Source organism: Asterias amurensis, chromosome 2 (assembly GCF_032118995.1).
Source record: "Asterias amurensis chromosome 2, ASM3211899v1".
NCBI lineage: Eukaryota > Metazoa > Echinodermata > Asteroidea > Forcipulatida > Asteriidae > Asterias > Asterias amurensis.
Genome location: NC_092649.1, coordinates 2784445 through 2799434, shown reverse-complemented (window position 1 = coordinate 2799434; position 14990 = coordinate 2784445). Strand labels below are relative to the sequence as shown.

At 39.9% G+C, this 14990-nt stretch overlaps 1 protein-coding gene across 1 annotated transcript; it reads right to left on the bottom strand.

Moving 5' to 3' along the window:
* Positions 1–5814: 5814 nt before the first annotated feature.
* On the bottom strand, positions 5815–10110 carry LOC139934019 (uncharacterized). The gene has a single exon (XM_071928291.1). The coding sequence runs from the start codon at positions 9703–9705 to the stop codon at positions 8521–8523; it is 1185 nt and encodes a 394-aa protein (XP_071784392.1). The 5' UTR covers positions 9706–10110; the 3' UTR covers positions 5815–8520.
* Between the last annotated feature and the right edge of the window lie 4880 nt (positions 10111–14990).

Below are 14990 nucleotides of genomic sequence, written 5' to 3'. Positions count from 1 at the left end.
AATAAAACATTTGTGTAGCCACACTAACTTTACAACTTGACAATAATATTATCTGCGGTGAATAAATCATTTTAACTTTGCAAGAAAACAGAAAAAAAAGAACCCCAAACTATTGAAGATTTGTACTTGGACGAACGATCTTTGTCATGATTTGTAAGGGTCCAGTATAAAATATCGAATGACGTACTCATTGTGTCCGTCATGCGTATAACCTCTTAATTTTGTTACATTGACTTTGCTTATTAAATGCAATAGACATAACAAGTCTCGCACGTATTCGAATATGCCACTTTGGTCCCACGAAATGTTGCTTTAATGCGTGAAGGAAACAAACTCGTGCACTTAATAAAGGGTCCCAATGTGTTACTCGAGATTTAAAGGCTGTGGACACTATTGGTAATTACTCAAAATAAAAATATTTATTAGCATAAAACCTTGAGTGGTAATGAGTAATGGGGAGCTGTTGATAGTATAAAACATTGTGTGAAACGGCTCTCTCTGAAGTGACGTAGTTTTCGAGAAAGGGGTAATTTTCCACGAATTGATTTCGAGACCTCAGATTTAGAACTTGAGGTCTCGAAATCAACCAACTAAACGCACACAACTTCGTGTGACAAGGGTTATTTTTCTTTCATTATTATCTCGCAACTCTGATGACCGATTGAGCTCCAATTTTCACAGGTTTGTTATTTTATGCTAATATGTTGAGATACACCAACTATGAAGGCTAGTCTTTGACAATTAGGCTACCAATAGTGTCCACTGCCTTTAAAGCCATTTGCCACTTTCGGTAAACAGTATTGTCCAAGGCCCACACTTCGTGTATCACAACTAATATATAAAATAACAAACCTGTGAAAATTTAGGCTCAACCGGTCATCGGAGTCGGGAGAAAATAACGGAAAAACCCACCCTTGTTTCCGCACGTTTCGCCGTGTCATGACATGTGTTTAAAATCAATCCGTAATTCTCGATATCGAGAATTGATAGTTGTTTTAATTTTTTCTCAAAAAGTAAAGCATTTCATGGAATAATTATTCAAGAGAAGTCTTTCACCACTAATACCTTCTCTAAACCCTGTAAGTTATTTGTAAATCTGTGAACTGTGATTTTGTTTCTGTTCCGAAAATGTATAATGGCCTTAAACAGTCTAATGTGGAAACATTGATGGTACAATACAATAATCGAACTGCGTCTAGTTTCCACAGGTAATCTCTGTGGTCTAGTTGGTAATACATCTGCTCTAGATTGGCGATGGTCATGGGTAAGAATGCACCCGAGCTAGGCCTACACCTTCGAATCCACCCGAGCTATTCGCCGGTCATTTTGTTTGAAGCATTTTGCTCACACACATCGGTGGTAGGGTACAAACCAACGTTCTTTATTATAATTTCATCGACTTGTATGTAACTATTTGTGCTTTACTTTATTATACAGCTTCTAAAAATGGATTCTGCGCCATTTTGACACCTTTCTGATGGGTCGTTTTGACACAAATTCCGGGTCATCCTACTCAGAAACTAACCAGGCACCACGCGGGAACCGGGTCCTGAAATTCTGAAATATTTAGATAGACTTTGACCTGGAAATTGCAAGAAGGAGGAAAATGGGCCTGAGATTGAACTTAGATAAACCCACGATACAAACAGCAATACAGGGACATCGACACTGATTTGACCTTGTCAAAAGCCAAGCACCACAAACAAACAAAAATGTATACAAGACAAATGACACAATTTTATATAATCAAAATGGCAGATATCATTTGGCAAAATACAGACTTGATCCCCAGTCTGACTCCGAGCATGTTTGCATTGATCAAAGTTCGAAGGTTTTTGTCAACGTTGAGGTCACTCGAGAACCAGATTATTGACAAATTTTGTTCCTCATCGACATCAATTAAAGCAGGGGAGATAATTCCTGTATGAAATTATTATCTAAAATCTGCTCCCGAACACCAATGTAAACAAGTGTGTACATTGTACGGGCCCTTATCCCTAAGCACACAGATAAATCGAACTAGAGAAAGACTGAGAGAGACAAAATTGCTCCGGTACCAGTGAAAAAACTATCAACGAGATTAACTAGTTTGTTCTATTCGAATTGAAGAGTTTAGATGAAGTTATTATTGTGGCTGTTTCGTCAACATATCGAAGGTTATGAATATTATGTATCTCTTGTAAACATGACAACTGAGGCCGTTCATTCACACATTTAAAACTTGCATGTGTTTGTCCCTATTCGCTGGAGCATAAAGATGATGTGTCCCTTACTACACTCTAAAATCCCCAATTAGAAACTTGGGTCACGCTGGCCCGTAATGACAAAACTGGACACCCATTTACTAAAAGTAATTGTGAGCATAACAAACTACTTGGTGACGAGCAATGGATACCTGTTAAAACATTGTGAGAAACTGCCCCCTCTGGTCATGGAAAAGAAGTAGTTTCTCACAAAAGTATTTGAATTGAATTCGAATCCTCAGCTGAGGTCTTGAACTCAAGCATCTCAAAGCACAAAACTGGTGCGACAAGGGTGCTGTTTCTTCCATTATTCTCTCACAGGTTTTTTTTTTTATATTTAACATCTATTATATCGTTGCGGTACCCGCTGCCCGCTGCCAAAACATAGGATTCGAACTGCCTCTAGCTGCCGGGCAACCTCGGTAGTCTAGTTGGTAAGACACTGCTCTAGAATTGCAAGGGTCGTGGGTTCGAATCCCACCCGAGTAACATGCCTGTGTGATATTTTTTCACAGGACTCGGGAAAGTACTGAGTATACAGTGCTAACACACATCGGTGTATGGGTAAAAAAAAAAAACAAAAAAAAAACCAAAATTAATATTCTTTATCCCCGATGCAAATTTAACATCTATTATATCGTTGCGGTACCCGCTGCCAAAACATAGGATTCGAACTGCCTCTAGCTGCCGGGCAACCTCGGTAGTCTAGTTGGTAAGACACTGCTCTAGAATTGCAAGGGTCGTGGGTTCGAATCCCACCCGAGTAACATGCCTGTGTGATATTTTTTCACAGGACTCGGGAAAGTACTGAGTATACAGTGCTAACACACATCGGTGTATGGGTAAAAAAAAAAAAAAAAAAAAAACCAAAATTAATATTCTTTATCCCCGATGCAAATTTAACATCTATTATATCGTTGCGGTACCCGCTGCCAAAACATAGGATTCGAACTGCCTCTAGCTGCCGGGCAACCTCGGTAGTCTAGTTGGTAAGACACTGCTCTAGAATTGCAAGGGTCGTGGGTTCGAATCCCACCCGAGTAACATGCCTGTGTGATATTTTTTCACAGGACTCGGGAAAGTACTGAGTATACAGTGCTAACACACATCGGTGTATGGGTAAAAAAAAAAAAAAAAAAAAAACCAAAATTAATATTCTTTATCCCCGATGCAAATTATTTAACATCTATTATATCGTTGCGGTACCCGCTGCCAAAACATAGGATTCGAACTGCCTCTAGCTGCCGGGCAACCTCGGTAGTCTAGTTGGTAAGACACTGCTCTAGAATTGCAAGGGTCGTGGGTTCGAATCCCACCCGAGTAACATGCCTGTGTGATATTTTTTCACAGGACTCGGGAAAGTACTGAGTATACAGTGCTAACACACATCGGTGTATGGGTAAAAAAAAAAAAAAAAAAAAAAAAAAAAAAAAATTAATATTCTTTATCCCCGATGCAAATTTAACATCTATTATATCGTTGCGGTACCCGCTGCCAAACATAGGATTCGAACTGCCTCTAGCTGCCGGGCAACCTCGGTAGTCTAGTTGGTAAGACACTGCTCTAGAATTGCAAGGGTCGTGGGTTCGAATCCCACCCGAGTAACATGCCTGTGTGATATTTTTTCACAGGACTCGGGAAAGTACTGAGTTTTATGTATAGTTGGGATAAGGCTGGTTTTTGACAATAACCAAAGGTGGCCAATGCCTTTAAACAATTGGATTTGTGACTTTTTAAGTTATGCGCAAGTTTGACCCATTGATGATATACATTATTCCGAGTCACACCGACACACATATTAAAAGAAAAACTTGTTATGGAGTCAACATAAGAGCTTGGGTGATGAAGATTGGTCACATGTCGAGTTGTGTACTTGTTGGTAGATCAGAAACTATTCGCATTATTTTATATATAGTTCTGGTAATGAAACCAATGATGCCTCATGAGTGAACTTATTCTCTGTGTTCAAAAGAACAACGCAATTATGATAAAATATCTTGCCCTATTATGACACCAGCGCCATGGCCGCGGCCCAAACCCTAGACTTGAATCAAGTCCCATTCTCGTGTGAGTGTTCGTTCGGCCACACCGGCCAGTCTATCCAGGACCGCTGGGATGGGCTAATCGCTTGCACAGATTCTTGGTCAGGAAGTACGTCATGTATGCAGTGCATAGAAATAAGCGTTCGTTTAGCTTCCCTGGGTCAACCCCGGTGTGTGGCGGGGTTTTTTTCCAGGACGAACGTGGGTAATTATCTGCACACGTTTATCCTAGAAAAATAAACACGCCACACACCGGGGTCGACACAGGGGAACTAAACGAACGCACCTATTATGGTGCAGTGTGAGTGTAATGCATGATGGGACTGCGCTTTTTAAAACCAATGTGCGTGCATGATACGTAATCCCAGCGCCTATGGTTAAAGCAAGGCGCTGGGGACGAGCGAAGTGTCACCCCAACTTACTACGAAACAACAACCCACATTACAGTGCAGTGCGCACTCGCCATCAAAATATGGTCCCGAGAATGCATGCGGAACAGGTTGGGGAATGCAGAGCATCACAAAACAATAGTTTCCTGGGGATGGCACGGGATTTGGGACTTGAGTCAAGTCTACCCGAACCCACACTCATCTGACTAGGGCCAAGTTTCATAATTTAGCAGAAAATTCTGCTTGGCAAATTTCTTTGCCACGCAAGAAATGACTTTGGCACAAGTCGCAACAATGATATAAACATGTTTTGGCTGTAAACATAATAAGTAAGAGTATTCTGCTCTTAGCAAGGTTTTTTGTGCTTACAGGCTTTATAAAATTGGGCACAGAATTACTGGAGCTGGGGTTCTTTACCCACTCGGCCTCGTGGGAGGAACGGAGATACTTAGGAAGATGAGTAAAAGGGGCTACCGTCGATTTCACAAAACTCTTCCTAACTTAAGACTTATCTTAGGACTTAGGACGACTCCCAACCCTGCACTGTAGCATGCAGACCTTAAGAATAATCCTAAGTTAAGACGAGTTACTCGTCCTAACTCAAGATAAGACGAGTCCTAACTCTTTGTGAAATCGACGGCAGGAGTCATAACTGATGAGAAAGTTGCCAATAAGGTACAACTTATACTGCTAATTAAAGCATTGTTGTGACCTCACAGCAGAAACTATGCCAATACAGTGTGACAATGAATGACTTTACGCCAGATGAAGCTCATCATTAGAGCTTTTGGTATTAGCCAAGCCCAGGGGCCAATTTCATAGAGCTGCCAAGCACAACAATGTGCTTAGCATGAAATTTCTTCCGTGGTAAAAACAAGATTTACCAACCAAATTTCCATTTGTTGCATATTGTCCAACAGGTATTCAGCTGTTGCTTGTTTATCCTGAAAATCACGTTGAAATTTGGTTGGTGATCCTAATTAATATCAAGGCAAAATGTTCATGCTAAGCAAATGTTTGTGCTTAGCAGCTCTATGAAATTAGGCCCTGGTCAAACATCAAACTCCAAGGCTACGTTTCTATGGTACATACATGAGCTTCATGCATAATTCCCACTGGTCGCCAAACCAAAGTTACATAAAAATGTTATCAATTTAGTCAAAGAAGCTTTCAAGTTCTTATCAAAGTGGAATGGCTTTTTATTATCTTAAAGTACAGTTATTTCAAACCAACTTTGTATATTACATCAAATCAAACAAAGAACCGGAGATTAGGCATTATAAAAGATATATTAGAGGATAGTTGACGATGTAAAAAAAAAGACGTATAAACAACCTGGGTTAAATGACTGAACAAAATTATACTATATAACTTTAATTTTGAAATTACGGGGTCCAATATTGTGTTATTAAAGGCTCTCTTGACACTTTTGGTAATTTTCCAATACCAGAATTGCCATTTGTTGTATCCATGTTTATAAAATAAACAATCTGTGATAACTTGGGCTCAATGGTTTAATAAAGTTGCAAGAAATAATGGAAGAAAAAACACCCTTTTGCACAATGTGCGTTCTTTCAGATGCTCAAGCTCAAAGTCGTTTTCAGATTAAAATATTTTAGTTAGAAGTTACCCTCAAAAACTAGGGAGTCGTTTATCACAAAGTTGTATACTATCAACAACACTCTTTTGCTCGTTACCAGTGAGTTGTTATACTAATATATTTTGAGTAATTACCCAAAGTGTCCAGCAGCCGATTTCACGAAACGCTGGGATTAATCCTATCTCGAGTTATAACTTAGGATGGGTTCAATGCGTCCTAACATCTATGGATACGGAAGTTATCTCGTCCTAAGTCCTAAAGATTAATCCTAATTTATGAAGTTTGGCCGAAATCGACGGCGGTGCCTTTATAAAGTAGTCACATAACACAACATCCCCAAATCCCTGAACATAACAACTAAAATAATTATGTACAATACTTATGATATACCCACACTATGCATCCGACTCTAGGCTTCAATCCAAAATGGTTTTATTACTTTGCAAAGATTTGCAAAATATAGAAAGAAAAAAAGGCTGCCCAGATATGTGGCAGTGGAAACTATTGGTAATTACTCAAAATACATAATTAGCATAAAACCTTGTTTGGTAACGAGTAATGGGGAGAGGTTGGTAGCATACAAGATTGTGAGAACCGGCTCCCTCTGAAGTAACATAGTTTTCGAGAAAGAAGCCATTTTTCACGAGTTTGATTTCGAGACCTCAGATTTAGAATTATTTTGAGGTCTCGAAATCAAGCACCTGAAAGCACACAACCTCGTGTGACAAGGGTGTCTTTTCTTTCATTATTATCTAGCAACTTCGACGACCAATACTGAGCTCAAATTTTCACAGGTTTGCTATCATGTGCATATGTTGAGATACAGAAAGTGAGAGACTGGTCTTTGACAATAACCAATAGTGTCCAGTGTCTTTAAGACCCAACTGCTGTAAATGAAAAATTGACGAAGCTTCTCGATACAAGCTCCAAAATAAGCACATTTGGGATCCAGAACACCTCATTCAACTTTTTCAGGATATTATTTACAACTGCCTCAGAAAAAAAAACCTATTAAGCTTTCTTAATGATGTGTTTAAAGGGCTTCACCTTTTCGTATAATGAGCCACGCAAAGCTTAACGGCAGTATTGGTAATTGACACTATTGGTAATTGTCAAAGACTAGCCTTCACAGTTGGTGTATCTCAATATTTGCATAAAAAAACAAACCTGTGAAGATTTGAGCTCAATTGGTCGTCGGAGTTGCGAGATAATAATGAAAGGAAAAACACCCTTGTCACAGGACGTTGTGTGCGTTTAGATGGTTGATTCGAGACCTCAAGTTCTAAATCTGAGGTCTCGAAATCAAATTCGTGGAAAATTACTTCTTCCTCGAAAACTACGTTACTTCAGAGGGAGCCGTTTCTCACAATGTTTTATACCATCAAACTCTCCACAATACTCGTCACCAAGAAAGGTTTTATACTAATGATTATTTTTGAGTAATTACCAATAGTGTCCACTGCCTTTAACGAGTGTTATACTGTCAAACATAGATGATGGACAGTTATTTCCTGTAATATTATTGCAATGTTATAATCATATCAACCAATACAAACAGTTTCGTCCAAGTATTAACAAAAAACCTCCGTAGTTGCAGCTTCTGATTGTGGAAAAAAAATGTTCTTATATAAACACATGGAAATGACAATCTAACTGATGTATACTCTAAAGTTTTGTAATCCCATTGAACTAACCTAAATTTTATATACAAATATTTAATTTCATACACATCAACATTTTCCACCTCCGACTAGAAAATGGTTTTGTGAAAGAAAGGAATGCTTGACAACAGAACAAATTTGGCGAACGTATTTCAGTCAATAACTTGAAGTATTTAAGCATCTATAAAGCAAACAATAACCTCTCACAAATCCCCAGCGTAACAGAAAAAACTGACCCCACAGAGAGTTGGCTCAGCATTACATTTTGATTGACTTTATAGTGACATAAATCTGTATGAAATGAGGGAATCCGTGTTGGACAAAATGATAACACAAAAATGAAAAGCTCATTATTTTCTACCGTGAAATACTAATGTTTTAATGACAAAAATAATACTCGATTTGGGTGGGAAAGTGACACTGAAATGTATATAGCAATCCAATATTGTTCAGGTAGTGTTGCTCGGTCCCAAAGCGACAACCCAAAGTTTAATCTTATGATGGCACTATGATTGCGTGTCATTTTCCGCTTCGATAACTCGAGGTAAAACAAAGTTTGTCCGTTTTTGGAAAAAACAAAAAGCATCATCTACACAACATGTTATTTGTGGGTTTCACACCCCGCGTGACGCCATTCATGTGTACTTTGATGTGTTTGGAGAGATGGTCAGAGCGTGAGAATCTCTTCTCACAGATGCTGCACTGGTACGGCTTGACTCCGGAGTGTGAGCGCTTATGGCGGGCAAGTTCGTCAGACCTAGAGAAGCGCCACTTACAACCCTCCCACGTACAGACGAAGGGTTTCTCTCCGGTGTGTCGACGCAGGTGCGCTTTGAGGTGGGAACTCTTGGAGTACATCTTGCCACAGTTCGGGTAAGTGCACTTGTGAATCTTCAGCTCGTCTGCCACTTTCCCCGTGCCCCTGCTCCTGCCCGGTTTCCGGACGCTGATGACGGGCTCGGGTAGAGAGTCAGTGACGTCAGAGGATGGTTTGTTGATGGGGATGTGGGTGATACGCACACCGGGTGGCGGTAGAATACCCATCCTTTGGCTGCCGGAAGATGTGTGTAAAGAGAGAGAATCAATCTTACTTGGTGGTACCTTGCTTGCAGCGTGATGGGTCATGGTCTCGTTGACAGATACGGGTACTGCACCAGAGCAATGCTGAGGTATCAACGTAGATGGAGACGGTGACGTCATGTTCAACTTACTGTGGTGATGATACTGATTGTCAGGGGTGATAAACGCACCTTGACAATGTTGCCAAGGTGACGGTGTGAAGCCATTTGGCAAGTCGTTGTTGAGATTGTTGGCGGCCACCGCGGCCGGTTTTAAGTACTCATCGAAGATTGTCTTAGGTGGTTCGACAAAATTATAGCCGTGATGCAGCAAGGGGTCCGCGGGATTGTACATCGGAGACGGTTGTTGAGGAGCAGTCTGAGTGTGGTAATCCAATCCTGGGTAGAAGCTGTCGATGATGGAGTCGACAAAGTCAGGTTTGTTGTCGATACGGATGTTAAACACCGCATCTCGAATGGTGTTGCTCACGCCGGTATCAGCGAGTCCCTGCGAGAAGAGATAGTCAAGGAACAGATCGTCCTCAGTTTGTTGGCTGATGGGACTGTTACTGTCAGACATACTTGAGAGATCATCCGAAGAACTACAGCTGTTGTCGCTCTCTTCGTCGAGCTCACCACCGGCCGAGTTGAGCCTCTGTAACGTCCAGCTTTCCCTTTCAAGGCTGGAGCGTGTACGGTACACGTCAACCATGTTTGTTCTCTTTTTAGCTGGTGGTGGTGGTAGTAAAATGACGGTGCACAACTCTTACTGAATGTAAAGACAGCCAAGTTGGACAAGAGTCAAGTCGCCGACTGGTAACAGTCTCAACAGCTGACGGTCTGTGTGCCTGTTTCTCCGTTAAACACACTGTTTGATTCGAACCTTTGCCGTATCCCAGGGCAGTCGTTTTATCAGTGGGCTATATTTGTACACAGAAGGTACATAAAACACGGGGGATACCGTTTGTTGAAACAGGTATCTGAAGATAGTCGGCAAGCATTGATAATTTCGATGGGACCAGCTACAACTTGTTGAGTCCCTAGTCTCTCTCCACGGTGTTTACACGCTGAGATTTGTTCACCTTATCAGTTAAATTACCACTTGGGGTGTAAGCTCGTACATTGGTCGAGGGGTTTTGGGGTAGGCTATTTATTATCACCGTCATATATACTAGCTGATCGTTCGGCCGTTTTTTCCTTCTTTATCAGTTGTCATTTCCACGGACCCTGGACCCGACGATTTGCCACGAATACACGCATAATGTACGCCCGATCATTCTTCGCTTTCTCCCGATGTATAGGACGCGAACAAAACCACCCTGCTGGTTGTGGCTCGCCAAAAATGTTAAGAAGTCTTTCTACTCCAGCGGCCAAAGTTTATGTTATCTTATGCAGGCAAGAATGTAAGCTATATGCTCAAGGTGTTTGACTCGCCTGTTGTGTTTCCATTGAAGGTGCTTGCCATGACACAGTTTACAACTTAATACAACCATGGAGGTACACACAAAACAGTGACTAATGCAACTAGCACTGGTGTCTCATGCATTCGCAGAACCAATCCGTTGGTCCGCTGAACAAGAAATTAACTGCATTTTACCAACTAAACCCCGATTTTTGGGCGAACTTTCTTAATAAAATCAAATTGGCGTGATGGATGTACCGGTCTGATGGGTTTACAGGGCTTCACCTTTTCTCGTTCACCTCTGGCTTGTTTGGTAACCCCCCCCCCCCCCCCAAACTAGTATGTTGAAAATGCTGTTTTAACAATTTAACTAATAGAGCCCGGTGCTCGAAAATAATATACCCTTCATAGATAAACCAGATGTGGTACGTACCTTTATTAGGATGTTTCGCTTCTGGGGTACATGTATTCTGTTGACAGCATCATGAACACGGGTACACTGCATCGCAACATGGAACTATGATCGCAATAAGCACAGACAACTTGCCAAGCACCCCTTGCTTAATATCATAAATAGGTCACCAGCCTAAATACAATGCCATGGTTAATGATGTGTGTAACACTAGGCTCAGAATGCGTTTTTTAGTAAAATGTGTATATGTTTTGAATGTTTAATAGATAGAAATTTGCATCGGGGATAAAGATAACGGTTCATTTTTAGTTACCCATGTACATGTACACCGATGTTTGTCAGCCAGGGATGAGATTTTCAGGCTTTTGACTGAATTCAGACTGTTTATGTCGGCCTGGTGAAGAAAATCAGACAATATTTTATTCCACAGGTAAAGAAATCCTGCTTGGTCTACTTCTTGAGTGCTTTGGACTCTGTTCCCAAAAGCTCTGTGAAATCTATAACCCCAGGGGTTACCAAACGGTAGAAATGGCATCATTTCAACATATGAATTTGTATCCAAGTTTCAGGCTTTTTCATTAGTAATGACTCTCACCTCTGGTTAGCACAAGTACTTTCCAGAGCTCTGTGAAAAACAAACACACAGGCAGTGGGATGAATGTTGCTCTATATTCGTTCTACCTCAATGCTCTGTGTTTATCGGACTGTGGAAAGAGAGTAGACCCATGGCGTGAAAGAAGAATATTATTCTTTCACCATCTTCTGTATCACGACTCTCAAAGATAGTTACAAAATTGTCAAAGACCAGTATACTCACTTGGTGCTGTATATACCAACAAATGCATAAAAATCAAACCTGGGAAAATTCGGACTCAATTGGTCATCGAATTTGCAAGATTATGGTAAACATAAGTAAAACATATGCAGAAAGGCTTCGGCTGAAGTCTTTTTATTATTTGAATGAGAAATTACCTCTTTCTCAGAAACTATGTTACTTCAAGGGAGCCGTTTCTCGCAATGTTTCATACTGTCAACAGCTCTCCAGTAACAATTATTTTGAGTAGTTACCATTAGTGTCCAGTGCCTAAGAAAGAAAATAGTCATTTTGTATTACCGATTAGAAGCCTGTGTAGAAAGGACCCAATATCAGATTCAGTTTCGTACCTATAAACTTGAACTAAAAAGTTAAGATTAACGAGCCCAAACCTGAAAGACGCTGGAGCGCTTCAATAATGGAGTTTTTAAAAAACACTGCCCCTTTAAACATAATACACAGAGCAGGCTTTGACTTTGAAAATATGTAATTGAACTATTGCTACATAAATGATCTTTATGCACTCGTTGGTCACGAGTGTATTAAAGGCAGTGGACACTGCTTGATTACGAGTATTGGGGAGAGGTTGATGTATAAAACATTGTGAGAAACAGCTCCCTCTGAAGTGACGTAGTTTTCGAGAAAGAAGTAATTTTCCACGAATTTGATTTCGAGACCTCAAGTTTAGAATGTGAGGTCTCGAAATCAAGCATCAGAAAGCACACAACCTCGTGTGACAAGGGTGTTTTTTTTTCTTTCATTATTATTATCTCGCAAAGTCGACGACTGATTGAGCTCAAATTTTCACAGGTTTGTTATTTTATGCATATGTTGAGATACACCAACTGTGAAGACTAGTATTTGACAATTACCAATAGTGTCCACTGTCTTTAAAGAATGAAGGATACCAGGAAATCTTGTCTCTTGCTTCAGAAAAAAATGTGTTTTCCATAAAACTCAACCAAAACTTATATAGCGCCTTGATCATAATTGACATGATCTAGGACCTCTGAACTAAGCATAATATTATGTGTGTATATCATCTGATTTTTCTTCTTCGCTATCATGATCAGTTTCCTTGGTTTTATTTAACAAACGGAACTTTCTAGCGAAGAAAAACTACCCAAATCTCACGGAACACTCTGACCCACGGTGAGTGTGCGCCGTGTGAACGCAGGTTGAACTTGTCCCAAGGGAACTCTCGCTGTAAACAGTGGGGATAGTTGAAGTTATTGCAATAACGGCGTGTCAGTTATCCCCACTTATAAGTCGACTCTCTTTTGAAGGTCCCTGGGCCTGGCCAAAGCACTCATTTTTAACAGGAACACTGTTATAAGAGGACAGCAAACCAAGAAACACAAAGCAGAAAATGAGATTCAGGGTTATTCTTTATTAGAATAATAATAATAATAACAAGTTCTTATATAGCGCATTTCACAATAAACTGTATCAATGCGCTTTACATTAGTCCCCTGGTCATTGGGCCAAGAATTTCTTCTTTGTGTTTTTTAAAACGAGTAGAGCCCAACTGTATAGAACTCGAGTTAGTTTGTCAAGTTAGTTTTCATTTTCCACATGATCAAGGTACAACGAATAATACAGGTGGTTATGATATTACTTTAACAAACTTCACTCATAAAAGAATCACTACGGCTGAATATTACTTCAATTAAGAAGAATGTAAACAGGTGTGAAAAAAAATTCTGTACAGAAGACCAGTTTGTTAGTGTACCATTTATTGCAAACCATTTTTTATTATTATTCATAATTGATTAAGACATCCCTGGTGGTCATGCCACAGCATGTAGGCCTACTGCATGAGTCCCTCATTGGAGTAATTGATTCAAAGATTATTAAAAAAAGAGAAAACTGTGGATAAGGCGCCTCCAGACGAATCAACCCCTGGTCCGAACAACATACTCCTTCACTATTTAATAACCCCCCCCCCCCTTTCTAACAAGTGGTATACTCAGTATTAGCGTAACAACTTACTTGGTAACAAAGACGGATAGCTATGGATAGTATAAAACATTGCGAGACTCCTCTGAAGTAACGTAGTTTTTGAGAAAGGGTTATTTTATTTCCTTACTCAAATATTAAAAGATTTTGGAAACACTTTTAGGCATCTGAAAGCACACAGATTTTGTTCAACAAGTGTGTTTTTCTTTCATTATTTTCTTGCAACTTCGATGACCAATCGAGTCCAATTTTTGTTGGGACATCAAGTTAGAATACTGGTCGTTGACATTACCAAAAGTGTCCAGTGCCTTTTAACGTGTTTCCAACTTGTTTTGTCTTCAACTCTTCTAGCTCCTCTATTAAAGTATCCTAATTCATTGCCCATTACCCCTTTGTTTTTTGGTGTGCTTCTGCCCTTCACCCCCCCCCCCCCTCTCTCTACACCTCCCATCCTTTTCCCTCTCCCTTTCATGTATTTCCACTTGACTATTTCTGTAGCCTTCGAGGAAAGACCTATCAGGGGTCGAAATGTCAGGCAATTAATTTTGTTTTTATTAAGTCCGTTTGCATGTTGGTAAGCACTTTGCAACAGCTAATTCCATTTTCTCATTATTAAAAAAGGTTCAACAGTGAACGATTATCTGACAAACATTACTTGGGAATATGTGCGATATATTACCAATACCAGGTACACTTATTGGAAACTGCATATAAGTGACCCAGATTTACGGCAAATCATCATAACAGGTGTCTCTTAAAAAGTCTCTTTAAAAAACTTTGTATCCAAGTTTCAGGCTTTTTCATTAGTAATGACTCTCACCTCTGGTTAGCACAAGTACTTTCCAGAGCTCTGTGAAAAACAAACACACAGGCAGTGGGATGAATGTTGCTCTATTCGTTCTACCTCAATGCTCTGTGTTTATCGGACTGTGGAAAGAGAGTAGACCCATGGCGTGAAAGAAGAATATTATTCTTTCACCATCTTCTGTATCACAACTCTCAAAGATAGTTACAAAATTGTCAAAGACCAGTATACTCACTTGGTGCTGTATAAACCAACAAATGCATAAAAATCAAACCTGGGAAAATTCGGACTCAATTGGTCATCGAATTTGCAAGATTATGGTAAACATAAGTAAAACATATGCAGAAAGGCTTCGGCTGAAGTCTTTTTATTATTTGAGTGAGAAATTACCTCTTTCTCAGAAACTATGTTACTTCAAGGGAGCCGTTTCTCGCAATATTTCATACTGTCAACAGCTCTCCAGTAACAATTATTTTGAGTAGTTACCATTAGTGTCCAGTGCCTAAGAAAGAAAATAGTCATTTTGTATTACCGATTAGAAGCCTGTGTAGAAAGGACCCAATATCAGATTCAGTGTCGTACCTATAAACTTGAACTAAAAAGTT